Genomic DNA, 27,411 nt, shown 5'->3' on the forward strand with positions numbered 1-27,411 from the left:
ATTGAATGGGTTGAAACAGCGGCATTCCCAAAGCTTCTCTTCCTTTTTGGAGGATACACGAAACATAAACCGCCTGTTGCATTTGTCGGTTGATTTGCATTTTATTGTTTGACAGCAAAAAAAATCTGAGCGAGTTGATCTGCAAAGAATATCTTTTAAAAATTCACTTTGACATCCATCAGAGGCTGGAGATTTACCATCTTCCCCGTTCCGTCTACTGAAAAAAAAGGATCTCTCTAACAAAAACTACATTCTGTCATCTTTTCGCAAGTTTTATCTTTGACAATCTGTCTAAAGACGACAAAGTTTATATTCCATAGACATGAATGGTGCTGAAAAATAACAGTTTTTTCCCCCCCTATCTCCATCTTTTTTTACACAACCTGTGAGAATAACAACTGGAAAACGTTTGATCAAATTCACCTAAACTTCCGGCCTGTGTGTGTGAGTGCTTGTGTGTGTGTGTGTGTGTGTGTGTGTGTGTGTGTGTGTGTGTGTGTGTGTGTGTGTGTGTGTGTGTGTGTGTGTGTGTGTGTGTGTGTGTGTGTGTGTGTGTGTCTGTGTGTGTGTGAGCGTGCGTGCGTGCGTGCGTGCGTGCGTGCGTGCGTGCGTGTGTACTGTTACTTTTCAGGATTCAAATTCAAAAGCGTCAAAAGCAGCAGATCTACAAGTTCAAAACGCGTCGCTTCGCGTCGCGTTTCAAGCTTACAGCTCTGCTACTTTTCATGCTTTTGTACGACACTGTAGTATGATCAAGCAGGGCGTTAATTTACAGAAGAAAAAAAAACATAAAAAGTTAAAATCCGGAGCTAAGAGGTTTCTACCCGATAACAACGATATGTTTGTGTGTGTGTGCGTGTGCGTGTGCGTGTGCGTGTGCGTGCGCGTACGTACGTGCGTGCGTGCGTGCGTGCGTGCGTGCGTGCGTGCGTGCGTGCGTGCGTGCGTGCGTGCGTGCGTGCGTGCGTGCGTGCGTCACTGTGTCTAATCGGCCATAGCTGCTCTTGGCAGCTTTACATAAATATGACAGAACCCAGCATCAAAGCCTAAAGCTGTGCTGCTGCGTGTGTGTCTGTGTGTGTGTGTGTGTGTGTGTGTGTGTGTGTGTGTGTGTGTGTGTGTGTGTGTGTGTGTGTGTGTGTGTGTGTGTGTCTGTGTCTGTGTCTGTGTGTGTGTGTGTTTGCGTGTGTGTCTGTGCGTCTGTGCGTGCGTCTGTGCGTGCGTATGTGTGTGCGTGCGTGTGCGCGTGTGTGCGTGTGTGTGTGTGTGCGTGTGTGTGGGGTGCAACGGGTTTGTTGCTGTAAATATTTCATGTGGATACAATTATGTAACATAAAGGTTCTTTTTTGGAATAAAAAACACGTCTCTATAGGCCACGCTTTTGATCAGATGACCTTCATTATAGACAAAAGCATCTATGAAGGTCGACTGACGCAAAGCTTGTATTAGAGAAACTTAGCGTTGATCCATGCTGCTGTTGTTGTCGGCCAAGACAATTGGTGTCCAGAGAGGAAAAAAGTATACGTCCTAGCATGGACCCCTGTGGGACACCAAGTCAACAAAAGTGGGTCAAACTGGGCATTGGCAACAAGCGTACAACCAGTGGTCCGGGGACCACCAGTGGTCCTTGAGGGGGTTCCAGGTGGTCCCCAGCTAAATGATGGAGAGTTGGTAACAAAATGGACCCTTATAGATCTTTAACTCTTGAGAGAGTAAAATGAAACCAAATGGACCCGTAAGGGTCCATAAATTATTGTTAAATATCTGCATTACTTAATTAACAAGTAGTTAATTCTGATCAACGTTTGCCTGTTATCTCTCCAATACGGCACCAACATCAATACAGCATGGAATTGTGGACAACGACAACAAAATATTCTAAGTCTTGGGTCTGAGAGTCTAAATCTCATCAAACGCTGTAGTCAGGGGATATTAGCAGAATATTTTCCAATCTTGGAATAAATTCCTTACCAAAAAAAATCTTCGCCAATGTGTTTGTAAAGGTGTCTAGTAACACATCTCACAAAGACTGAAATGCAGTTTCCCTAGGAGAATTTTTGACAGCTCCTTAAAGTTGGGGTACCCACCATAACCTTGGTTTAAAAAAATCCCCCCAAAAAATTAAATTTTAATTCTGTTTTAAGTAGCATGTGAGGGGTCAAACTAGGGTGTTTTTATGATTCTGAATCCACTGCAAGCATTTGTTTTGCACCAAAACCACTCCTTGGGCTAAAAACGGCCATAGCCATCCTTTTCTATTGTTGTTTGGTTGCTACTATATATGTCTATGAAATTAACTCAAGGACCCCAACGGAAACAAGTCCGCAAGGACTTTTTTGGCCGGACCTTTTAGACACAAGCATTATAAATGTAACTGTGTTGTTTTACATTCTTTTGCCTAATAAAAATTTCAATCAATCAATCAATTTCCAGGTATACTTTCTGTGTAAAAAGCCCATTGAGATTGGGCCGTTTTTAGCCCAAGGAGGGGTTTTGGTGCAAAACAAATGCTTGCAATGGATTCAGAATCATAAAAACACCCTAGTTTGACCCCTCACATGCTACTTAAAACAGAATTAAATTTAGATCTTTTTTTTTTTACTGGTTCCGTTGCTCAAATGGCAAATAAATAATGGACCTTGATATGAAGAGGGTCGAAAACCACTGACCCAGATCATCATAAAAACACTGACCCAGATCATCATAAAAACACTGACCCAGATCATCTCCAGAAGCTAGAATGTTTCTTTGAGACACTGCATTGTTCTCTCTGCACCACTCTCTACTTATGTGACTGTTTACCTTGTTTTATTGACTATAGACTTCATGCTTACTCTGCTTATTTTCTGATCTCACATTTGTTAAGTCCCTCTGGATGTGAGTGTCTGCTAAATGCCTAAATCGTAAATTGCATGCGCACACAGACACGCACGCACGCACGCACACACACACACACACACACACACACACACACACACACACACACACACACACACACACACACACACACACACACACACACACACACGCACACGCACACGCACAGACCCCAGTAAGAGTAGCTGCTGCTAAGGTAGTAGCTAATGGGGATCCAAATAAACAAACAAACACAAACATTGCAGCCTACAGCAACATTACACAAAAAACTCCAACTCAACATGCAATCCAAAGGCCAGAAGCAGTCCACAGTACAGGTGATTATTTTAGGAGGGGAAACAATTATAATTATAATATATATATTTAAAAACATCATCATGCAATCATGCTCTCTCTCTCTACTGCCACTGTAGCCTGCTGCAGGCAGCAGCAGCTTGTTGTGTGGGCTAGTGTAGGTACTTAACGTGTTGAGACCGGGAACACAGCCGTGTCATTTTTAGATTTATTTGGCTATTCAAAAATAGCAGATCTACAAGCTCATAGCGCGGCACCGAGTGCCACACTATGAGCTTGTAGATCTGCTATTTTTGAAAGATCATGAACGCTTTTGCAAATCTTTGAATATATATATATATATATATATATATATATATATATATATATATATATATATATATATATATATGTGTGTTTTAAGTGAACATTTGTAACTCAAATCTTTGCTTCTGGGGGATTCTACAAATGTCTTCTAAATCCTAACAGTTTATTTGAAAAAAATCGTATGTTGCTATAATCAGTGGTGCTCGAACTTTTTCATGTCAAGGACCCCCAAAATGATATGTATTTGGCCGTGGACCCCCATCTCAAAATATGTTGTTCCAGGGGAGCTCCCAAAGATCTGAGTTAAACATGTTCACTTAAAATATATATATATATATATATAGCAACAAAAACATCCAAAAATAGCTGATTTATACCAGCTATGAGCTTGTAGATCTGCTATTTTTTTTAATAGCCAAAGAAATATTAAAAATGACACAGATGCGTTCCCGGTCTTAATGGGTTAAGACAACAACGGAGGGTGATTGACGGTAGTTAACCCATTAAGACCTGGAACGCATGTGTGTCATTTTAAGATTTCTTTGGCTATTCAAAAATAGCAGATCTACATGAGCTTGTAGATCTGCTATTTTTGAAAAATTGTGAAAATGTGTCCAAATCTTTGAATATATTATGTTTAAAGCAAACATTCTTAACTCTGTTACAACTTCTGGGGGGTCCCTGGAACAAAATATTTTGAGATGGGGGTCTCTCACGGCCAAATACATGTTTTAAAAAAACTGTTAGGATTTAGAAGACATTTGCAGAATCCCCAAAACCAAAGATTTTAGTTACAAACGTTCGCTTAAAAATATATATATATATATTCAAAGGTTTGCACACATTTTCACGTTTTTTTTCTCTCCAAAAATAGCAGATCTACAAGCTCATAGCACGGCACCCGAGTGCCACGCTATGAGCTTGCATATCTGCTATTTTTGAATAGCCAAAGACATCTAAAAATGACACAGAGATGCGTTCCAGGTCTTAAAGGGTTAAGTACACCGCTGTGCGTGACTCCACTCAACCTCCGGTCTGTCCAGAGCTCTCCCAGAGCTAAGACCCAATTAATTCCCCCTCTTTGCAGTCAGCGCCTGTCGCTCACATGAATAATTACAACATGGACAAGCAGCGCCGGACACAAATAATACAATGAAATAAAACACGCTTTCCAATTTGTCAAATTTTCATTTCACCGAGAGCAACATGTTTTTTTTTTTTTTTTCAAATACGAAAAGCATTCTAAGTCGTGTAAATACACTAATTTGTTGTAAAGTTACAAGACTCACTTCACACACATGCACACACGCGCACACGCACACACAGAGAGAGAGAGAGAGAGAGAGACAGAGACAGACAGACAGACAGACAGACAGACAGACAGACAGACAGACAGACAGACAGACAGACAGACAGACAGACAGACAGACAGACAGACAGACAGACAGACAGACAGACAGAGAGAGAGAGAGAGAGAGAGAGAGAGAGAGAGAGAGAGAGAGAGAGAGAGAGAGAGAGAGAGAGAGAGAGAGAGAGCAATGCAGTTTATTGCAGAGACTGATACACATGAGAGTAGGTTAAAAAACAAACAAACACATATTTGCGTGTTTTCCCATTCTGGCCCATTACCGACAATGAGCCTGACACCCCTGCTCTAGCCTGTAATGTGGTCCACTTAACGCACTCTGTAAGCACCCGTAACACCAGAGGCATGGTCCAGTACTAAGCAAACACACCATTCATACAACTTGTTACATAGAACCTTTTTGTGGATCAGAGGCACACTTGAAAACCTCAAAGGTCTTCGTGGCTCGTCCATCTGACCACTTAACAGGCCAGCCGATAGGTTGCCGTTTGAAAGGTTTCACGACATGCTGGTTTACAAAACGTTAAAAGTCTTTATTGTGGTCAAACGTGTATTAACCCTTTAAGACCTGAGGCGATTCTTAAAAAAACTGTTTTTGGGAAAAAAAAAAAAAAAGCTTGTATATCTGCTATTTTTGAATAGCCTAAAGAAATCTAAAAGTGACACAAATGCGTTCCAGGTCTTAATGGGTTAACACATTCACTGCCATTCACTAAATGGCCCAAAAAGTAAGCCTCTAGTATGATCCATCCCCTGATTGATGCTAATCACGGAGGGGTTCACTGTGCGTCCGTGGGAGAAAAAAAAATCGCCAAATCCCTCAACAGCGACACCCGCAGTCAAATATTTCTTTTTTTCATTGCAGTTGAAAAGGCTGTAGAAATCAGAGAGAATGTCATGGCTCACTGGAGTGGATTTTTCAGTTAAAACATTGTAATACACGTCACACGTTTGAAGGACCACGATAAAGACTTTTAATGTGTTGTAAAAACTGAATGTCATGAAACCTTTAAAATATGGAGATAAGAGGTCTCTGCCCTCAACAGCAATGATATCTTATTAGCGGGCTGATGATATGCATCCCATTGCAGATGCACGGCTACTACTGGAGGTCTGATGTTTAGACTTCTGTGCCTTATTATTTTCACTCCCGACACGTTTTGGTCATTATAACCTCGTTTTGTCGGGGTCTTATATTTCATCTAGCTGCTCTTTGCCGGGCTGCCTAGGAATGCCCCCAAGGTCCCGGCCTGGGATCAATTAAAGTTTCATCTTATGCGTCTCTCTTTATCTGTTCAGCTCCATTAACCCATTAAGACCTGGAACTGTGTCATTTTTAGATTTGAGCTAAAAAGCATTATTTTACACTTTAGGCTATTCAAAAATAGCAGATATACAAGCTCATAGCGCGGCACCGAGTGCCGCGCTACGAGCTTGTAGATCTGCTATTTTTGAAAAATCGTGAAAATGTGTGCAAATCTTTGAATATATATATTTTTAAGGCGAACATTTTTAACTCAAATCTTTGCTTCTGGGGGGGTCCCTGGAACAAGATATTTTGATGGGGGTCCGCGGCCAAATACATATAACTTTGGGGGTCCTTGACATGAAAAAGATTGAGAACCACTGATATAGAAACATAGGTTTTTCAGAATACTGTTGGGATTTAGGAGACATGTAGAATCGGCTTCAGGTCTCAATGGGTTAAAAAACCCCAGATGCAGAGGGAAGATAGCCTGATTATCAGCCTGAAGCTGCGTGGAGCTTCAGTCTGAAATTGGCTGCAGTGTGTCGGTGATTACCAGGGGGAGGGGATTCGAATTTCCCCTCTAAACCAATTACAAGAGAATCCACGGATCCGCCTACATCTGACATCATCGCACAGCTTGTTTTAAGCAGATATTCGCTGATTGGCTTGTCGTTAGACCCACCCCCACCTCCTCCGACTCTCATTGGACGGAACTTTTTGTATACATTTTGTATACATTTCAACACCAGACCAAGAGGGGCGGTGCACTCAGAGAGTGGGCAGGGTCTGTGGTCTGGAACCAGGCTAGATGGAGGATGCTCTCCTGCATCAGGGTTTTACAATCAGGATGCAGCGTTGAGGCCATTATTATTAACCCATTCAATCCGTGTCATTTTTTTAATTTATTTGGCTATTCAAAAAAGCCGTACTTTGGGCTTGTAGATCTGCTATTTATTTATTTTTAATCGTGAAAAGTTGTGCAAATCTCATATAAATATATATATATATATATATATTTTTTTTTTTAAAGCAAACATTTTTAACTCAAATCTTTGCTTCTGGGGGGTCCGTGGAACAACATATTTTGAGATGGGGGTCCGCAGCCAAATACATATCATTTTGCATGGGGGTCATTGACATGAAAAGGTTTCTCACACACACACACACACACACACGATGAAATATATCTCTCCAATACCCCATACATAATTGTCGCTGTCGGGCAGAAACATTGTATCACCAACTTTTTTATGTTTTAGTTTTTGGTAAATGAATGTCCTACTTAGTCATACAACATGCCACACAAAAGGGTCAACAATAGCACAAAACATGTATTTTAGCTTCTTTTTTTTATTGTGAATGTGAAAAAGAAAATTGCTAAGTGTGTCTGTGGGTTTTTTATAAATATTGAACCAATTAAAAGTATTAACAAGATCTTGTGACTGAATTAACAGCTACCAGTGGATCCATTTGGATAAGCTTATTTTTTCCACATTTCCAGAAAAATTATGGTTTTGGCCAAACTGGACAAACTGTACAAGGTTTTTGCCTGCAAAGCAAAGATATAAAAATAAATAAATATAATAATAATGGCGTCGATTCAGCAAAAGATAAGATATGGCAAGGCCACCTAGCAGCAGTACGTTCCTTGACACTGTCACAGTCACAGAGTTTGCCTGTCTTGTCTAGGTGTTGTATTTCTGCTTGGTCTTGTTCTAATTGTTTTGGTTCTATGCTGTCTTCCCCAGCTGTATCTCATGTGTAATCAGCCCTCATGTGTACATTAGTCTTGTTCCCCATTCATTCCTGGTCGGAACATTACATTACATTACATTACAGTCATTAAGCAGACGCTTTTATCCAAAGCGACTTACAATAAGTGTATTCAACATAGGTAGGGAACGAAAACTACTAATCACCAGAAGTCTTTAGTGCATTTTCTGCAAAAACAAGCAACCAAGAGTATACCTAGCGCTAAGGTAAAAGTGCAATATATCAGCTACCTATTTCCTTAAACAGATGAGACAAAATAGCTAAATCAAATGAGCATAAGCTAAAACAAATAAGTGTATCGACTAAACAAGATCCAATAAACAATACAACAATAGAAAACAAGCGTTCGTACAACATTCGGAACATTGTTTGTGTTGCATCGTTTGTCTGTAAGGTGGTCTCATGTTCACCTGTTCGCCTGTATTAAATTCCCAATCATGGGTTTTGAACACTATTCTGCCTGGCTGTCCTGCATTTGCTATTCTTAGCTATTCTTCTAAATAATAAACAACATTTGTAAAGTCATTTACTGTGGTTATAGCAAAAACTAAAACAAGCGACAGCCATGTAAGTAAACGTGTGCGAGCGCGCATGCAAGTCCGCAACTGATCGCGTCCCTAGTCATCGTCAAGTTACCTTTTGCCCCAACGCAGCCCTTAAGTTTGACACCCCTGTGACATAGAGGGAATACAAGTGTTGGAGGGAAATACAACACATTGTGAACTATGTCATATATTGTTCTGATAGTTTTGACCAGGGAGCCAAGCAGCTATGGATATCTGACATAAACCAAAATGACGTCTTCCTGGATCTGTGTCCAGTCACCATTGCTCATTTGAGGCAATTATTAACCCGTTAAGACCGGGAACGCATCTTGTGTCATTTTAGGATTTCTTTGACTATTCCAAAAATAGCAGATATTGTAGATCTGCTATTTTTGGAAAATCGTGAAAATATGTGCAAATCTTTGAATACATGTATATTTTTTAAAGCAAACATTTGTAACTCAAATCTTTGCTTCTGGGGGGTCCCTGGAACAACACATTCTGAGATGAGGGTCCGCGGCCAAATAAATATCTAAAAATGCATATGTCGGTATGTTGCTACAGTATATCAGTGGTGCTCCAACTTTTCCATGTCAGGGACCACCCACAATGACATGTATTTGGCCGTGGACCCCATCTCAAAATATATTGTTCCAGGGACCCCCAGAAGCACAGATCGGAGTTAAAATTGTTCGCTTTAAAACACACACATACATACATACATACATACATACATACATACATACATACATACATACATACATACATACATACATACATACATACATACATACATACATACATACATACATACATATATATTCAAAGATTTGCACACAGATTTTTCAAAACAAGCTTGTAGATCTGCTATTTTTGAATAGCCAAATAAATGTTAAAATGACACTGAATGGGTCTGAATGGGTTAAAGCAGGACTTGAGGTGGTCTCAGAGAAGCAGCTAATGGTCTCAGCACACAGAGGGAGTGTGAATGTTGCAGGTGTGTGTGAATGTTTACAGCAGCGTGCACACACACACACACACAGAGCGCATGTGAACTGCAGGTGTGTGAACGAATGGAGCTTTGGAACGGATTCCAACAGCTCTGCCACAGACTGGATTATAATTGGTGTAATCACTGCAGTGCTGAGCATTCCACAGCTGCCCACACACACACACACACACACACACACACACACACACACACACACACACACACACACACACACACACACACACACACACACACACACACACACACACACACACACACACACACACACACACACACACACACACACACAATATCTCCATCTTTTAACTTTTTTAGTTTTTTCGTCAATTAACGCCTTACTTGATCCTTTCAGTGGTGGAAAAAAGTACTCAAATGTTTTACTTAAGTAAAAGTACTGCAATGTAGAAGTACTCTGTTACATGTAAAAGTCTGGAATTCGAAATTTACTTGAGTAACAGTACAAAAGTATTGGTATCAAAATGTACTTAAAGTACCAAAAGTAAATGTACTAAAATGTTTGAAAATAGCCGATCTACAAGCTCACAAAGTGTCGCATTGCGACGCGTTGTGAGCTTGTAGATCGGCTAACTTGTAGATCGGCACATGCACGCGCGCACACACACACACACACACACACACACACACACAGCGTATAATGGCGGAGTGGTTGGTGCCATATGTGTTGGAGCACTCGTCTCCTGCAGAGTGTCTCTGTCTGGAAGGGTCCTGGATGGATGGATGGATGGATGGATGGAGCCCCCCCCCCCCCAACAATCTACATCACTTCATTCCTGACACAATAGAGTACAGAAGTCCTGACGTCACTCATTCATCCCCTGGTTATAGTAATTTCTCTATGGAGAATAACATTGGATCATCATAGAATCCTCTCATATAAGAATTGTGGTCCAAAAATAAACAAACTGTCTCTGCGACATTGTCGGGGAGGAGGTTCTGTATCGTTTATGATAGTCAGTCACTTATATTTGATGCAGTCTGTTTCTGGCGGAAATTTTACTAATTCGGTGGAAGTAACATTATCGTTTTCTCACCGTCAGTTGATGCTTCATATCCATAAGAGTCAAACCGCCGGGATCATTTGTTTATTTTTGCAACACAGTTCTTATTTGACGCGATATTAAAGACGTCTATGGGGATTCAGAACGCGGGTGGAAAACCGCGAACCAGGTAGGATGTGTAAATGACGTCAGACTTCGGTGCTCTATGTACTGATGGTAACACGCTGCATCCCACCAGAGGATCAACGGACCACCAGGTGGTTCGTTTCGTCGACTAAAACTGTGACGAACAAATGTCCGTCGACTACCTTTTTTTCACAGACGAAAACTAAATACAAACTAAATACAAACTAAGCTATGATGACTAAAACTACAGTATGCCAACATCGACCATTTTGTCAACAAATAAAAACTAGAGGGAAAAGTCATGTTATGCTTGGTGTCGCACTCCAAACATATTCCCATCTACACGCTCACAACACGTCGCGGTGCAATGCGGCGATTGCGCAATTTGGTGGCCAGGCCAACTTATAATAACTCCTGAGGACCACCTTAGGGGGCCCCGGACCCCCCGTTGGAGACCCATGCATTAGACAATACTGCTATTCCATCCCTTTGAAAAATAAAAGGCTGAGTGAACTCTTGGTTTCATGATGATACTCAGTACATAAAGCAGTGATCAATCACCCCCTGGCTGAACAAAGAGAACAGGTGCCTGACTAATGGCCCAGGTGGGAGATCACAGGACAGCATGTGAAGCCAGTACACACGCGCACACACACACACACACACACACACACACACAGCATGTGAAGCCAGTACACACACACACACACACACACACACACACACACACACCATGTGAAGCCAGTACACACACACGCGCACAGCATGTGCAGCCAGTACACACGCATGTACACACAGCATGTGCAGTCAATACAAACGCGCGCGCACACGCACACACACACACACACACACACACACACGCCGAGGGGCTGAAAAACACAGCACACCACCAGTGGTGGAAGAAGTACTCTGATTTCTTCTTTCTACTTAATTAAAAGTAGCGATACGACTTAACTTGAATAAAAGTACAAAAGTAATGGCATCAACATATACAATATTTCCCTCAGAGGTGTAGTGGAGTAGAAGCATGAAGTGTTGAAACATGGCAACGCTCACGTTAAAGCAGCTCAACACTTGAACCCCAGCGTCCACATTCTGGGAGGAACATTAGCCAAAAAACTGTAGATCTGCAGATATGGTGGTCAAAGTACAGTTGTGATTCAAGTCCAGTTCTCTAGGACAGTGGTTCTCAACCAGTGGTCCTTGGGGGGGGGGGGGGGGGGGGTTCCAGGGGGTCCCCAGTAAAATTTGTTAACATAGTGTCACAATAATTTTAACCACTTAGCTCTGGCTATTCAAAAAAAGCTGATCTACAAGCTCAGAGCACGGCTATGAGCTTGTAGATCTGCTATTTTTGAATAGCCAAAGAAATCTTTATTAAAATAGGGTACGTTCATGTGCCAGCATTTCTTCCATCCATTTACGTTGATATGTTTCGTGCTGTAGAAGCCCCGACGCGGAAGTGCATGTAAACAAAGACGGCGGAGGGTCCCGACTAACGCCTGGAACAATAATATTTATAACGCAATGCTCCATTGCAGAGTGATCGCCGATCGAAAACGTCTCACTTCCACGACGTTAAAAAGAAATGGAGATATTAAGCTTTTAGTCAAGGAGTTAACATTGGAGCAGCCGACCGGAAGCATTTTTGACATGGATCCACATCCGGCCTCGCCTTCTCAGAGACTCCTTGGATGATCCCAAAGTTTCGTTAGAGCACCCCACGTGGGAAAAATATATTTTTAAAAAGTGAGCCGGACCGTTTATGGCACTCAATGTGTTAAAAATGACACACATATGCGTTCCGTGACTTAAAGGGTTAAAGTACTTGAGTAAATGTATTTAGTTCCTTCCCTTCAGGAGGGGGATGGATAGATAGATAGATAGATAGATAGATGCACCTGTGTGGCTGCCTGCCTTCCCATGTGGAGGATGGCACATTACCAGGCTAATGGCTGCCATCAGTTCAGTCTCCCCAGTGAGCTGTGGGGGAGAACAGGTGCTGGAGGAGATGTTCACAGCAAGACCAGCCATGCATGCTGCAGGCAGCACTGCAGGCTGATGCGCACACACACACACACACACACACACACACACACACACACACACACACACACACACACACACACACACACACACACACACACACACACACACAACTACAGATATAGACACAAAATAAATTGCATTCATCTGTACATGCAAACTGCATATACTGCATCAAGTGCACACAAAACTGGGTATAGAAGACACACACACACGTGCACGTGTGTGCACGCACATGCGCACACACACACACGCACACGCACACGCACACGCACCTGTCCTTGTTGGTGGGCCACAGTGCAGTGGGTTGCCATAGTGATAAGGGTAGTTGTAGCAAAAGAACATATTTGTTTGACTGATGATGTCATGACTGCTGCACTGCTTTTATCCTTCTACCCCCCCCCCCCCCTCACCCCCCTCTGCAGCTCAATACTATAATACAGGGTATATGTACCCCTACTGGTACATGGAGGTACTACAGGGGGTACATGCGAGATAAAGTGGAACGATCATTCGTTTAATGATAAAAACTGACAAACACTGTGTCCCTGTATGCTGGTGCATTTTAACGGGGAGTTTGATACTTTTAGAGTTAGGGTTGAGTCGCTCCAAAAAAAACTAAAATAAATTCTGGAAAAATGTCAATTCAGGAGCCAGGAAGCAGACAGGGTACACATTCAGGCTCCTGCTGAAATCAGGAGTGTTGGTAGGTATGGATATAATTCATTCATAGCATCATATGCTAGACATGGTTTTCTCTTGCAATTTTCTAATATAAAAATAATAATATTATGTTGTAATAAGATGTTGTAGTCGTCTGTACTTGGATTCAGAAATCAGGAAAAGGAGGTTCTGAAACCAAAACAAGTTTGAGAACCACTGCCATAATACGAATGATACATTATAATAATAACATGATAGATATAATACAGAAATATGACTGACTACAAAGATGTGTTGTTCTTTGATGTCTGTGTGAGTGTGTGCTATAGCAAGAATGTTTGGAAACGCTCTCTCTGTAAATGTGTGTGTGCGCGCGTATGTGTGCACGTATGTGTGTGTGCGCGTGCGTGCGTGCGTGCGATAAAAAAAGGGTACTCCCTACAGTATATATTTGTGTTCATATGTTGTTGTTTTCTTTAAGACGTATTACTTAATTTGTTGAGTCTCTCTCTCTGCTTTGTATCTCTGACAGCAAAGATTCATATTTGAGCGATATCCCCGGAGAGGCTGTGGTCGCTGCCAAGGTAAAACCTACTATCTCCATATCTAAACGTTTGATGTTTTTTGTAAATCAATGCCCTACCTCATCATGTCGCTCAATAAAATTAGCAGATCTACAAGCTCACAACGTGTCACATTGTAAGCTAGTAGATCTGCTTGTATAGATCTACAATTTGTACTATTTTTTACAAATGTTCTTTTCAAATGATAATAGAGTAACAGCTTTTGGACATACACGGTTTCCATCCTCAACAATATACACAGTATATCACCGCGGCGGTGATTTGGCCAGACATTATCTCCAGCACTGGCTCTGTGGGCCTCGTGCCAAAGATAATCCCCAAGACCATACGTCCATAAATTATACAGTTAAATCCATGAAGACCGGGAACGCATCTGTGTCATTTATTAGATTTTAGCTATAACCCTTATTTTATACTTGGGCTATTCAAAAATGGCAGATATACAAGCTTGTAGCCGCTGTAAGAGCTTGTAGATCTGCAATTATTTTGGAAAAATGAGAAAATGTGTGCAAATCTTTGATTATATATTTTCTTTTTAAGCGGGGGTTTGTGGCCAAATATATATTTATATTTTCATATATATTTTTGTTGTTTGGGTGCTATATCAGTGCTGCTGAAACTCTCGATGTCAAAGACCCCCAAAATGATGTATTTTGACCCCGATCTCTAAATATTTTGTTTCAGGAACCCCCAGAAGCAAATATTGGAGCTAAAGATGTAAGCTTTGAAAAAAATATATATATATATATATTCAAAGATTTGCACACATTTTCACAATTAAAAATAAATAAATAGCAGACCTACAAGCTCATAGCGTGGCACTCGGTGCCACGCTATGAGCTTGTAGATCTGCTATTTTTGAATAGCCCAAAGAAATCGTAAAATGACACAGCTTTCCCGGTAGCTATACTGTATGTCAGCACTGCCACCACAACATCGTATAATAATCACCATTTAATTAAAAAAAATAACACTTCAACCCCCATACTACTTACTACTGTAGGTGACCTGGAGTACCCCCAGGACCTGTGCTAGGGCCCCCTCCAGGTTTTCACGCTGAAAATCAGCCACAATCCACGAGCTCACAACACTCGTATAGAACTAGCTATTGTCGTCTGTCGCTGTCGGGCAGAAACCTCTTATCTCCATATGTGACCAAATGTTTTGGTGTCATATGAAAGCAGGGAATCATAGCAAAATAATGATATATTGGTTAATAAGATTGAGTGAATAGTTTTGAAACTACAGCTTATAGAACTGAAGTCAAGTTAAAACTCTTCAGATCTCATTCAAAGAGAGTAAACAGGGCTATCAATCCCATCATGCATAGCGGGATTTACATATCCTTTGTTCACAGGGTTAGGGTTAGCCTCTCTTTGTTATGTATGCTCTCTGAGACCAAGTGTTTGGCACTGCCCCCTGCTGGAACCGGCTGGTTCCAGTGACCAGGAGGACTTAACAAAGATACCTTTTCATAACAGTTTTAACAAAATATGATTGTTTATACATCTTTATTTGACATTTACATTAGACACAAGCCAACAGACTAGTGATACCTTTCAAAACGATCGGGTAGAAATAGCGGATTTTAACTTCCTACTTGATCATACTACAATAACATCACACAAAAGCATTGCGTTTCGAGCTTGTAGATCTTCTACTTTTGCTTAGTTTTTTTTATTTGATTTGAATCAGTAACAGTTTTAAACATATGAGGTTTCCACCCGACAGAGACGATATTCATAAAGGGCTCAACTGCCAGGTGGCAAATTTGGTTTGATCTTTCAAATGTTCCAGCGAGGCTTTTTTTTTTTTTTTTTTGCAAAATGGTGTTTGAACAGAAAGCCTGATCTGGGCGCGCTGTGAACCATTTTGGAATTGCCGAAGCATTTGATTGACATACTTTATTGAGCCCCCGCAAAAAGGGAAGGTGGGATTCAAATCAGACTTAATGGTGGTTAATGGTGGTGAGTGCTCTCTTCTTTCAGCGTATTCACTGGTAGACCAGCTTTTACTGACGCAATGGTTTGAAGACGCAGGTAAAATCATCATAAAACATGCTTTACTGAGGTGCTTCTCTCTCTCGCACGCACGCACGCACGTCATCGCTGGGAAGAGGATACATAGAAACAAAAGTATTGGTATCAAAATGTACTTAAAGTACCGAAAGTAAAAGTACTAAAATGTTTGAAAATAGCAGATCTATAAGCTCACAACGTGCCGCGATGCCACTCGTTGTGAGCTTGTAGATCGGCTATTTTGAAATAGCCTAGGTATAAAATAGGGCTAAAGTGGTTAATGTATGTTTTATAATGTAGTATGTTTATATCTGCAAAGTAACTAGTAACTCAAGTTTTCAAATAATTGTAGTGGAATAAAAGTACAATATTTGCCTCTGAGATGTGGTGGAGTAGAAGTAAAAGTATAGACAATTGTACCTCAAAATTGTCCTTAAGTACAGTGCTTGAGTAAATGCACTTACAGTAGTTACTTTACACCACTGATAGAGAGTCGTTAACTTGTTGCACCTCAGCAGCGTGCGTTCATCCGCTGGGCGCGCGAACGCACCCGATATTGTCCGATTAATGTTGAGGGGCCCTTTGATTTGGTGTAGCCCCCCCACAGGCCCTGAGGGGCCGTTGATTCCGGGCCTGGCCATTGTGGTGTTGTCAATAACAGATGGGTGATAAACATGAGTTGTGTTATAGCTTTTATGAGCATGTGAGGAAGCTCTGATGTCCACAATAGAGTGTATAAGCTCAGTATAACAAGCTGTAGTCAGACAGGACAGGCGTTGGGTCAGACGTTACGTTACATTGTATCGTACACCATGTTAAGTCTGGCTCCTGCTCCAGTACTAACACATTCAATCCAGGGACGCATACTGTGTCATTTTAGATTTTTATGGCTAAAACTTATTATTTTGTACTTTGGGCTATTCAAAAATAGCAGATCTACAAGCTTGTAGATCTGCTTATTTCTTTTTGAAAAATCGTGACAATTTGTGCAAATCTTTGAATATATTAGTCCATGAGCCAGACAAGATTTCATTATCGAAAGAGTGGGCAAAACCAAACCTATATTAAATTGTTCATAGGGTCAATACGAGAAAATAAATATATGATAACCTTTCCACAGGAGTAGCTTTTTCATGGTTATCACACATTTTGTTATTTTCCCCATACGTACATGACAGGTGAAAAAAAAAGAAGAGTTATCATAATGAAACTTCCTGAGTTGATTACTTACATGAAGACAATGATTTATCGTATTACAAGTTTTCTGAAATTGTATATTTAAATATGCAAATTAGGCATTTACTCCATGAGCCAGAGCCCCAAAATTGAGCCAGATATTGAATATTCCCTTGTTAAAAACCTTTGACTCCAACATCTTAACAAAATGAAATAAGAATGTTGACTCTGGCTTTGTCCAATGTTCCAATGTTGATTCTGGAAAGTTATGCATATTTTCTGAATGCCTAATTTGCATATTTAAATATACAATTTCAGAAAACTTTTAATACGATAAATCATTGTCTTCATGTAAGTAATCAACTCAGGAAGTTTCATTATGATAACTCTTTTTTAAATGTTGTCATTTTTTCACCTGTCATGTACGTATGGGGAAAATTACAAAATGTGTGATAACCATGAAAAAGCTACTCCTGTATATATATATATTTTTGTTTTTGTCACATTCCTAAGCCAATAATTTGATGACCGGTGGAAAGAAGCTAATGTATCCGGTAGGAGACTAAAGGGAGTTTCTTTGAGTCTCCTACCGGAAATACACCCGGTCAATTATTGGCTCCGGAATGCGGCAAAAAAAAAGAAATCTCCATGAATTCAATGCTTCATGGGGTGTGTAATTGATAGAAAATAAGTCATGTTTTGGGTGAACTATTCCCTTAACTTCTCTGTCTCTCTCTCTGGTTGTGTTTACCTGCCACATGTGTTCATAACCAACAGAAAGGCTTCCATGTTCAGTGAGGTGAGTCTCTCCGGTGTTTGTCGTCGTGTTTTCACCCGCCAGGCGTTTTATAAACTTTTTTTATGCTAATGCAGCGGCACAGGGAAATCATTTTCCCATCAAGACCATTTGGGGGCGGGGTGGAGGACGGGGGGGGAGGACGGGGGGGGGGGGGGGGTGGTGGAATTAATGGCTCAATAAACGCTGTTCAATTTTGTGGAGTGTAGTCGGCATGCAGCGCTGTCGGCAGCAGCAGTGGTCCGTGGTTTTACTTTGGTTTACCTGGCTGCCTCCAATACATTTTTAAATGATGATTTATCTGCTTTTGTTTCAATCAGAGAGAGACAGACAGAGAGGGTGTGTGCGCGTGCGTGTTTGTGTGCGCGTGTGCGTGCGTGTGTGTGTGTGCATGCGTGTGTGTGCATGTGTGCATGTCCCAGCGTCTGTCCTACATCACCTCCCCTCATATCTCCTCCCTTCCTGCCCTTTCGTCCCCTCTCCTCTCCTCCTCTATCCATACCTCTCCTCTCCTCCTCTATCCATACCTCTCCTCTCCTCCTCTATCCATACCTCTCCTCTCCTCCTCTATCCGTACCTCTCCTCTCCTCCTCTATCCGTACCTCTCCTCTCCTCCTCTATCCGTACCTCTCCTCTCCTCCTCTATCCGTACCTCTCCTCTCCTCCTCTATCCATACCTCTCCTCTCCTCCTCTATCCATACCTCTCCTCTCCTCCTCTATCCGTACCTCTCCTCTCCTCCTCTATCCGTACCTCTCCTCTCCTCCTCTATCCATACCTCTCCTCTCCTCCTCTATCCGTACCTCTCCTCTCCTCCTCTATCCATACCTCTCCTCTCCTCCTCTATCCATACCTCTCCTCTCCTCCTCTATCCGTACCTCTCCTCTCCTCCTCTATCCATACCTCTCCTCTCCTCCTCTATCCATACCTCTCCTCTCCTCCTCTATCCGTACCTCTCCTCTCCTCCTCTATCCATACCTCTCCTCTCCTCCTCTATCCGTACCTCTCCTCTCCTCCTCTATCCGTACCTCTCCTCTCCTCCTCTATCCATACCTCTCCTCTCCTCCTCTATCCGTACCTCTCCTCTCCTCCTCTATCCGTACCTCTCCTCCTCTATCCATACCTCTCCTCTCCTCCTCTATCCGTACCTCTCCTCTCCTCCTCTATCCGTACCTCTCCTCTCCTCCTCTATCCATACCTCTCCTCTCCTCCTCTATCCGTACCTCTCCTCTCCTCCTCTATCCATACCTCTCCTCTCCTCCTCTATCCGTACCTCTCCTCTCCTCCTCTATCCATACCTCTCCTCTCCTCCTCTATCCGTACCTCTCCTCTCCTCCTCTATCCATACCTCTCCTCTCCTCCTCTATCCGTACCTCTCCTCTCCTCCTCTATCCATACCTCTCCTCTCCTCCTCTATCCATACCTCTCCTCTCCTCCTCTATCCGTACCTCTCCTCTCCTCCTCTATCCATACCTCTCCTCTCCTCCTCTATCCGTACCTCTCCTCTCCTCCTCTATCCATACCTCTCCTCTCCTCCTCTATCCGTACCTCTCCTCCTCTATCCATACCTCTCCTCTCCTCCTCTATCCGTACCTCTCCTCCTCTATCCATACCTCTCCTCTCCTCGCTAGGGTCCAGTACAGAATTCGATACTTTTAGCGGTACCGAGCGAATCACGTCGGTACCACAGAGTACCGGTTCACTTAAACAATGAACGGTACCACTTTTCGGTACATTAGTAAACGAGGCAACATGAACGCACCATCACACTTTAATGTTGAGTAAAGTAAAACAAACCCGCATGGCCAGCAGCCCAAAGCCATCTAAAGTGTGGTCGCACTTTACCAAGATATAGACAGAGACGTACACGGGCAGCCGTCCACCCAGTTGAGCCCCTTGCACCGTTGCCGAAAGACGGACCGAATTATAATAACTGTCGGGCCGACGTCTCTGCTTAACGACAGATGGAAGTCACCTCCCCCCCCCCCCCAACAACACCTCCAAACATAAGCATCACTAACTGCATGCAAATGTCTGTTTAGAGCCGCGGTGATTAATCATTGCTTAATCCATTAACCCATTAAGACCTGAGGCCAATTCTACAAAATGTCTTCTAAATCCTAACAGTTTTTTGAAAAAAACCTATGCTATATCAGTGGTGCTCAAACTTTTTCATGTCAAGGACCCCCAAAATGATATGTATTTGGCCGCCGACCCCCCATCTCAAAATGTTTTGTTCCAGGGACCCCCCAGAAGCAAAGAATAGAGTTAAAAATGTTCGCTTTAAAAAATATATATATTCAAAGATTTGCACACATTTTCACGATTTTTCAAAAATAGCAGATCTACAAGCTTGTAGATCTGCTTGTAGATCCACCACAGCGGCGGGGAAACTAAGTATAACTGAATCTTTGCGGTGCAGACGGTGCAGCTTCCGACATAACAATGTAATCAGTGTTTGTTTGTTTGTTTGTTTGTAGACAAACACGGTCCAACATGTTTACCGTCAACATTTACACTGACTCACATCACACTATGTGTACAGCGTGCGTGTTGTTTTGTACGCCGTGCAAACTCTGTGTGTTTCAGTTGCTGAAAATGACGTCATCCGGCCGGAAAACCGTGAAACGGAAACACACCAGTTTCCTGTTTGGCCCGGAACTACTGCGCTAGTAACAAAAAGGAATATCACGCTGTTTTTATGTCATTATAGGATTTGAAGATGGAAAAACAGCAGCAAAAGAAAGCACAGCTCACGGTAACTAAAGCTCCACTGGCTAAGAGAAACGATCCGCAGATAGTATAAAACAACAAAAAGAACGCTTTTTGAAACGTTTCCGCCTTCCGGTGAAAACAAATGGAGTTCTGGGTAATGCAGGACTCCGCTAAAGATCTGCAATGATGGTAGTGACCAGCAGAGGTTGCTAAAATCCATTATCTTATACTTTGGCTTTTCAAAGATTTGCACAAATGTTCTTTGTTTTTTGCAGAGATACTGTACAAGCTCATAGCGCGCCACGCGTGCCGCGCTTGTATATGAGCTTGTATATCTGCATTTAATAATCATGACAATTTGTGACAATTTCTGAATATATATATTTTTAAAGCGAACAACTGTAACTCAAATCTTTGCTTCTGGGGGGTTCTACAAAGGTCTTCTAAATCCTAACAGTAAAAAATATATATAAATGTGTTGCTATAATATAGGTGGTTCTCAAACTTTGTCGTGTCAAGGACCCCCAAAATGAAATGTATTTGTCCACGGACCCCTACATATCAAAAGTGTTTTGTTCCAGGGACCCCCAGAAGCAAAGATTTGAGTTAAAAATGTATACATTGCACGAATGTTCACGATTTTTCTAAAAAAAGACAAAGAAATGTTAAAATAACACGGATGCTTTTCCCGGTCTTAATGGGTTAAGTGAGACCTGGTGAAGACGAGGCCAAAGCAGTACAAAAACAATACAAAAACGGGACAAGACAAAAAATGTGCAACAATTGCATAAAACCCCAGAAAATAAAAGAACGATAAAACTTCTAACCTAACATACGGACGACCATGAACATTAAAAGAAACATGAGTATAGACATAGACAGCGTGTCCATTATCACAGCCTCTAAAATCAAATAAAGAGATTAGGTGATCCAGTTTAAGCTCCATGCCTGTAGATCATTAAATGACCACACAGTCCCTTGGCCCGCCTCAGTTTGAACAGGCACCGTGCAATGCAACCACGTAATGCAAACCTAAGTAACGACTGCTCTGTGACAATAGAGCGTGTGTGTGCGTGTGCGTGTGTGTGTGTGTGCGTGTGCGTGTGCGTGTGCGTGTGTGTGTGTGCGCGTGCGTGTGTGTGCGTGTGTGTGTGTGTGTCAGATGTGGTGTTTAACCCGTTTTAGTGCGTGTGTGTGTGTGTGTGTGATGCAGCTACAATTTACAATTTAGGCATTTAGCAGACACTCTTAATCCAGAGTGATTTACAGTAACTAAGCACGGAAAAACACAAGGTAATACATCAAATGCATATAGAGAGTCATCTAGGATCATACTGTAGGTATAAACCAAGAACCTAGAATCAGTCTTAACAGTATTATATCAACAAAAAATAAATCATGTGTACATTGAAACTATACACACTATAGGATGCCTGGTCAACACATATGAACCTGGCATCTGTCTAAATAACATGCTATCTATGACATTTTAACTTCATCCTGCAAGGTCGTCAAGGGCTAAGGTGGAGTCTGAAGAGGTGGGTCTTCAGACTACAGCAGCATTTTGGGAGTGAGTCTGCAGTTCTAACTGCAATATGGGGAGTTTGTTCCACAGTTTGGGAGAAGAAGCTGAACCCCTATTTATTTGGAGCAATGTCATCGTCATCATCGATGGGCTGTCATAAGCAACTAATTGTGTGTGTGTGTGTGTGTGTGTGTGTGTGTGTGTGTGTGTGTGTGTGTGTGTGTGTGTGTGTGTGTGTGTGTGTGTGTGTGTGTGTGTGTGTGTGTGTGTGCGCGTGCGTGTGTGTGTGTGTGTGTGTGCTTAAGGTCTTACCGTTAACACACTGCTGCTGGTCACAGCAGGTTCCTGGTGTTCCGCTGCCCTTGGTGACCAGCTGTGGGGAGAAGCCTGTCGGGCAGGACGGCACCACACACTGGCTGGATGGAAGACACTCACATCTACCACACACACACACACACACGATTGTATTACAACACTTGTGAGGACATCAACGTTTTATGACAATGATTTTATGGAAGACAATACTATTGCCATTTCTTAACACCTAAAGCCAGAAATAGGGATGGCCATCAAGAGTGTGTGAGCGTCGTGTCATGACCTTGTCGATCTGCTATTTTCTGCGGAAGCCTTCCCTACAATACAGATGCTGGGGATTAAGTGGTTAACCCATTAAGACCTGAGGCGATTCTTAAAAATGTTTCCTAAATCTTAACAGTTTTTTTGAAAAAAAATCTAAAAACATTTTTTCAAAAAAAATACAAGATTTTTCAAAAATAGCAGATCTACAAGCTCATAGCGCGGCACTCGGTGCCGCGCTATGAGCTTGTAGATCTGCTATTTTTGAATAGCCAAAGAAATCTAAAGTGACACAGATGCGTTCCAGGTCTTAATACTTGCGGGGACATCTGGCCACCACAAGTATAATGATACAAGTGAGCGCACACACACACACACACACACACACACACACACACACACACACACACACACACACACACACACACACACACACACACACACACACACTGCCAGACTTAATCAACAGTGACAGTAGGAAATGTCATTGATCAGCGGGTCATTACAGCTCATTATGAACTACAAGGTATTGATCATAAAAATGATCTGGTGCAGTTAGAATGTGACACCCAGATCACTCATCATACACACCCTGGTGACAACAATCATTGGAAGGGGAGGGGTGGGGCGGTGGGAGAGATTATCGTGTCAGATATATTCTAAACGGCTCTTCAGATCGATGGTTCTTTTATTGCGCTTTGTTCGCATCTTGGTTCATCTCTTTCTGTGTACATCTCTGCCGTACAATTTAGCCTTAAAGGGATATTTCACTTTCAAAAAAACTTTGGGTAATTGTATCGTCTACTCAGGCTTTTGGGGAGCACCCCGGACAGTGTTTAAGTTGCTTGATTCAGTATTTAGATATTTGATATTCATTTTGTCAGACACGCCCCCTTCCTATACACGAATCCACGGAGCGCTGCACTGTGTGCAGCCATTGCTGCGGTGTCAACGCTCCGCGGACGCGACACCGCAGCAATGGCCGCCTACAGGCAGCTACAGGCAGCGCGTCTGTGGATTCGTCTATACAAACCCATTGTAACTTCAAACTCCATTCATGGAAAACACCCGTCCTTGGTTCTGGTGACTCATCCTGCCCTCCTTATACGTGAGGAGGCCGTGTTTTTTCAATAACTTCTTCATTTATTTTTTATATTATAATTTTTTCTAAGAAAAAAAAATCCAATAAAATAATTAAATAAAATAAATGATAAAATGACCCAATTTCTTTTTTTAAAGTGAAATATCCCTTTAACTATAGCTTTTATACTGTGTATCTATGTTGTACTTGTTGATAATTATTGCATTTGCATAGACCAGGGGTCTTCAACAGGGGATCCGGGACCCCTAGGGGGTCCTCAGAGCTACTATAGGGGGTCCGCCAAATATTTGTGTGATAGGATTTCGTTTTTTTTACATTAACCACTTGAACCCTAGCATCCCTTTTCTGAGGTGAACATTAGCCAAGAATAGCCGATCTACAAGCTCTCAACGCCTCGCGCTGCGAGGCGTTGAGAGGCTATAGGTGTAGAGGGAAAAAAACGTTAATCTGAACACAATTTTATACAATATACCCGAGCGAGTGCTACCACATTCACCACTCAAGCGGTTGCTGTAATGTCTGAACACTTCCGCCGTTGATGGCACGATGCCCACTCTACGCACGTCAGGGTTGAAGTGATTAATGTAATGTGTGAAATGACATATTACGCATGACATACTGTGACCTATATCTCATGCTAACGCATGCAGTGGTGAAATGGCCCAATAAATATACGTTACAATGTTATTGGACTCAGAGCTACACCTCCTTCTACTTGGCATTATGTGTGCTGACATTTTACTAAACCAGCTCAATATGTCTGCAGCCTGCGCTCTGTCTGTGATCTGATGTATGTTCAACATTCATACATCATACATGTATGATGTATGAATGGATGTAGTGTCTAATGCAGGGGTCTTCAACAGGGGGTCCGGGACCCCTAGGGGGTCCTCAGAGTTACTACAGGGGGTCCCCCAAATCTTTGTGTGATATTATTTATATTTTTTTTACATTAACCACTTGAACTCTAGTATCCCTTTTCTGAGGAGAACTTTGGCCAAAAATAGCAGATCTACAAGCTCACAACGCCTCGCGCGAAACACAATTTTATACGATATTGAGGGGGTCCCTGCTTCATCTCTCTCTCAGCTAGGGGGTCCTTGGCCTGAAAACGTTGAAGACCCCTGGTCTAATGTATAGAATGAATTTTCTACTGTCTGAATGGATGTAGTGTCTAATGCAGGGGTCTTCAACGTTTTCAGGCCAAGGGCCCCCTAGCTGAGAGAGAGATGAAGCAGGGACCCCCTACTCTAAATTGTGTTTCAGATCAAAGTTTTTATTTTTTTACTTAGTCTGCTCTTTTTTCCCTCTACACCTATAGCCTCTTTGCCAAAAATAGCCGATCTACAAGCTCTCAATGCCTCGCAGCTAATGTTCCCCACAGAAAAGGAATTCTAGACACAAAGATTTGATGAATGTTCTACTGTCTGAACGCATGCAGTGTCTGATGTATAGTTGATGCTGGATGTTAGTAGATGTTTAATTTCCTGTAATGCTATTTTCAACGGCCTACAGCAAGTGAGCGGAAGGTCAGATTGCCTTTTTGTTTTATTTTTGCAGCCCAGTGAAAGCCCCCGTGATTACCAACCATTAGGGGATCGATCATACTAAAGATAAATATTCTGTGACTACTTGAAAAGTGAAAAATCGCTGGCACTATTGGATTGCTTTTTTTTTTACTTGGCACTTAATGAGTTAAAGAATCTTCCTTGGACTACTGGGAGTGTCCATGCATATTTCACACTGATTGGTCCAGCAGTGCCTGGGATTATCTGTTGACAGACGGACTGGCGTCTGCAGCCAGACATCTCTGATCGTCTGGCTACGTGGGACACACTACAATACCTTCACTAGAAATAAAACAGGCTTGTAAAAATAAGTCCAGTAGGGCTAACTGTCACGGTTGAGGCTGTAGGTCCATATCACAGGAAGCATGGTTCTTCTCACCTGGTAGGCAGTGTGCAGCATCCGTCTGCGGTCAGTCTGACCTGAGTCTCGTAGCTGTCGGAGGGACAGCTCCCCTGGTGGACCGGAGGACACTCCACAGCACTGCAGTCGACGCTGTAGACTGGCGAATCACGTGAGAGCATGATTAGAACGACTATCCCAGCCCAGCGAGAGAATATACACATACTGCTCCATACAAGCCATTGTCATTCAGAGAAACCACCAGGTATACCTAAACGTAACCTCAGTAAAACTATGCCTAAACCTAAACTTATTCCTAACCTTAACCTCAGTAAAACAAATACAAGAATACAAGAACCGCTGCGGGGCGAGTGGTCCGCGTAAAAAATGGGGGAGAGTGTGTTTTGGGAAGTGTTGATTTTGTTGACTAAAACTATGACGAAAAATGTTCGTCGGCTACCTTTTTTCCCTGACTAAAACTACATAAAAACTAAGCTACGTATATATTGACAATTTCGTCAACGAATAAAAACTAGACTAAAATGTTAGGGAGTGACGAGTGGAGAAGGGATCCAGTAGAACTAAAAGACAAGTCATGTTATGCTTGGTTGCGCTCTGAAAATAGCAGATCTACAAGCTCACAACGCGCTGCGACGCGTTGTGAGCTTGTAGATCTGCTATTTTCAGCATGAAGCCAAGTGTAAAATCAGTCATTGCGACGCCATCAAGGCACCGCCAACATACATTTTAGTCGCCTAATTCAACACAAACTAGACTATAACTAAATGGAATGTTATTCAAAAGACTAAATAAAAATTTGCTGTAAAATTCAACACTGGTTTTGGGGGGAAGTGTTCCGGTTACCATTTAAAATAGCTGTAGGAGGAAGCCATTATTCAGAACTATTATTTTTGCATTGTACAGTGGTCTCCTTCCTCTATTGTTTTCACATTGGATTTCTGCCTCCTTGGCCGTCCTAGGACTCTCCACTTTTTTGTGTGTGGCACTTAAATGTGGAAATTACATGGAAATAACTCGGTTTCCCAAACTTTATTTTTTTGTGGAACTCTAATCAGCCTGTAAATGGTTTCCCATCAGAAGCCTTCCTTAATTATAGATGCACCCAAATTAACTCCCTGGTGATGAGCCCAGCTACTCTGCTGGAGCTCAGCAGTAAAAACCTCTGGAGCTCAACGCAGGGGAAAAGGGGAAAGGTGGGCTCTATTTGTCACAGTACATTTGATTATCATCACCGTCAGGTGGAAACCTTGTATGTCCAAAACCATTCCTTTTTTATCCCATTAAGGCCTGAGGTTCCGATTCTACAAAATGTCTTAATGTCTTATCCTAACAGTTTTTTGAAAAATAACTTATGTTGCCATGTTAGTGGTTCTCAAACTTTTTCATGTAAAGGACCCTAAAATGTATATGTATTTGGCTGTGGACCCCCATCTAAACATATTTTGTTCCAGGGACCCCCCCCAGAAGCAAAGATTTGAGTTAAAAACGTTCGCTTTAAAAATATATATATATTCAAAGATTTGCACACATTTTCACGATTTTTCAAAAATAGCAGATCTACAAGCTCGTAGCGCGGCACTCGGTGCCGTGCTATGAGCTTGTATATCTGCTATTTATGAATAGCCAAATAATGCTTTTTTAGCTCAAATCTAAAAATGACACAGATGCGTTCCAGGTCTCATTTCGGGGTCTGTTCTTGTCATTCTCACACGGTT

At 42.0% G+C, this 27,411-nt stretch overlaps 1 protein-coding gene across 1 annotated transcript in view; it reads right to left on the minus strand.

Annotated features, from left to right (window-relative positions):
• The window catches only part of LOC308074182 (cysteine-rich motor neuron 1 protein-like), a gene marked incomplete at its 3' end in the record, with an annotated part of 188,303 nt that overhangs the window by 46,350 nt on the left and 114,542 nt on the right, over window positions 1-27,411 (minus strand). The window contains exons 4-5 of the mRNA XM_080413514.1: window positions 25,715-25,835; window positions 22,402-22,526 (exon numbers count right to left, since the gene is read on the minus strand). Coding sequence (XP_080269640.1) covers window positions 22,402-22,526; window positions 25,715-25,835 — 246 coding nt within the window. The remainder of the gene's footprint in view (window positions 1-22,401; window positions 22,527-25,714; window positions 25,836-27,411) is intronic.

This window comes from Gymnoscopelus braueri, assembly GCF_963280865.1.
Source record: "Gymnoscopelus braueri genome assembly, chromosome: 19".
Lineage (NCBI taxonomy): Eukaryota > Metazoa > Chordata > Actinopteri > Myctophiformes > Myctophidae > Gymnoscopelus > Gymnoscopelus braueri.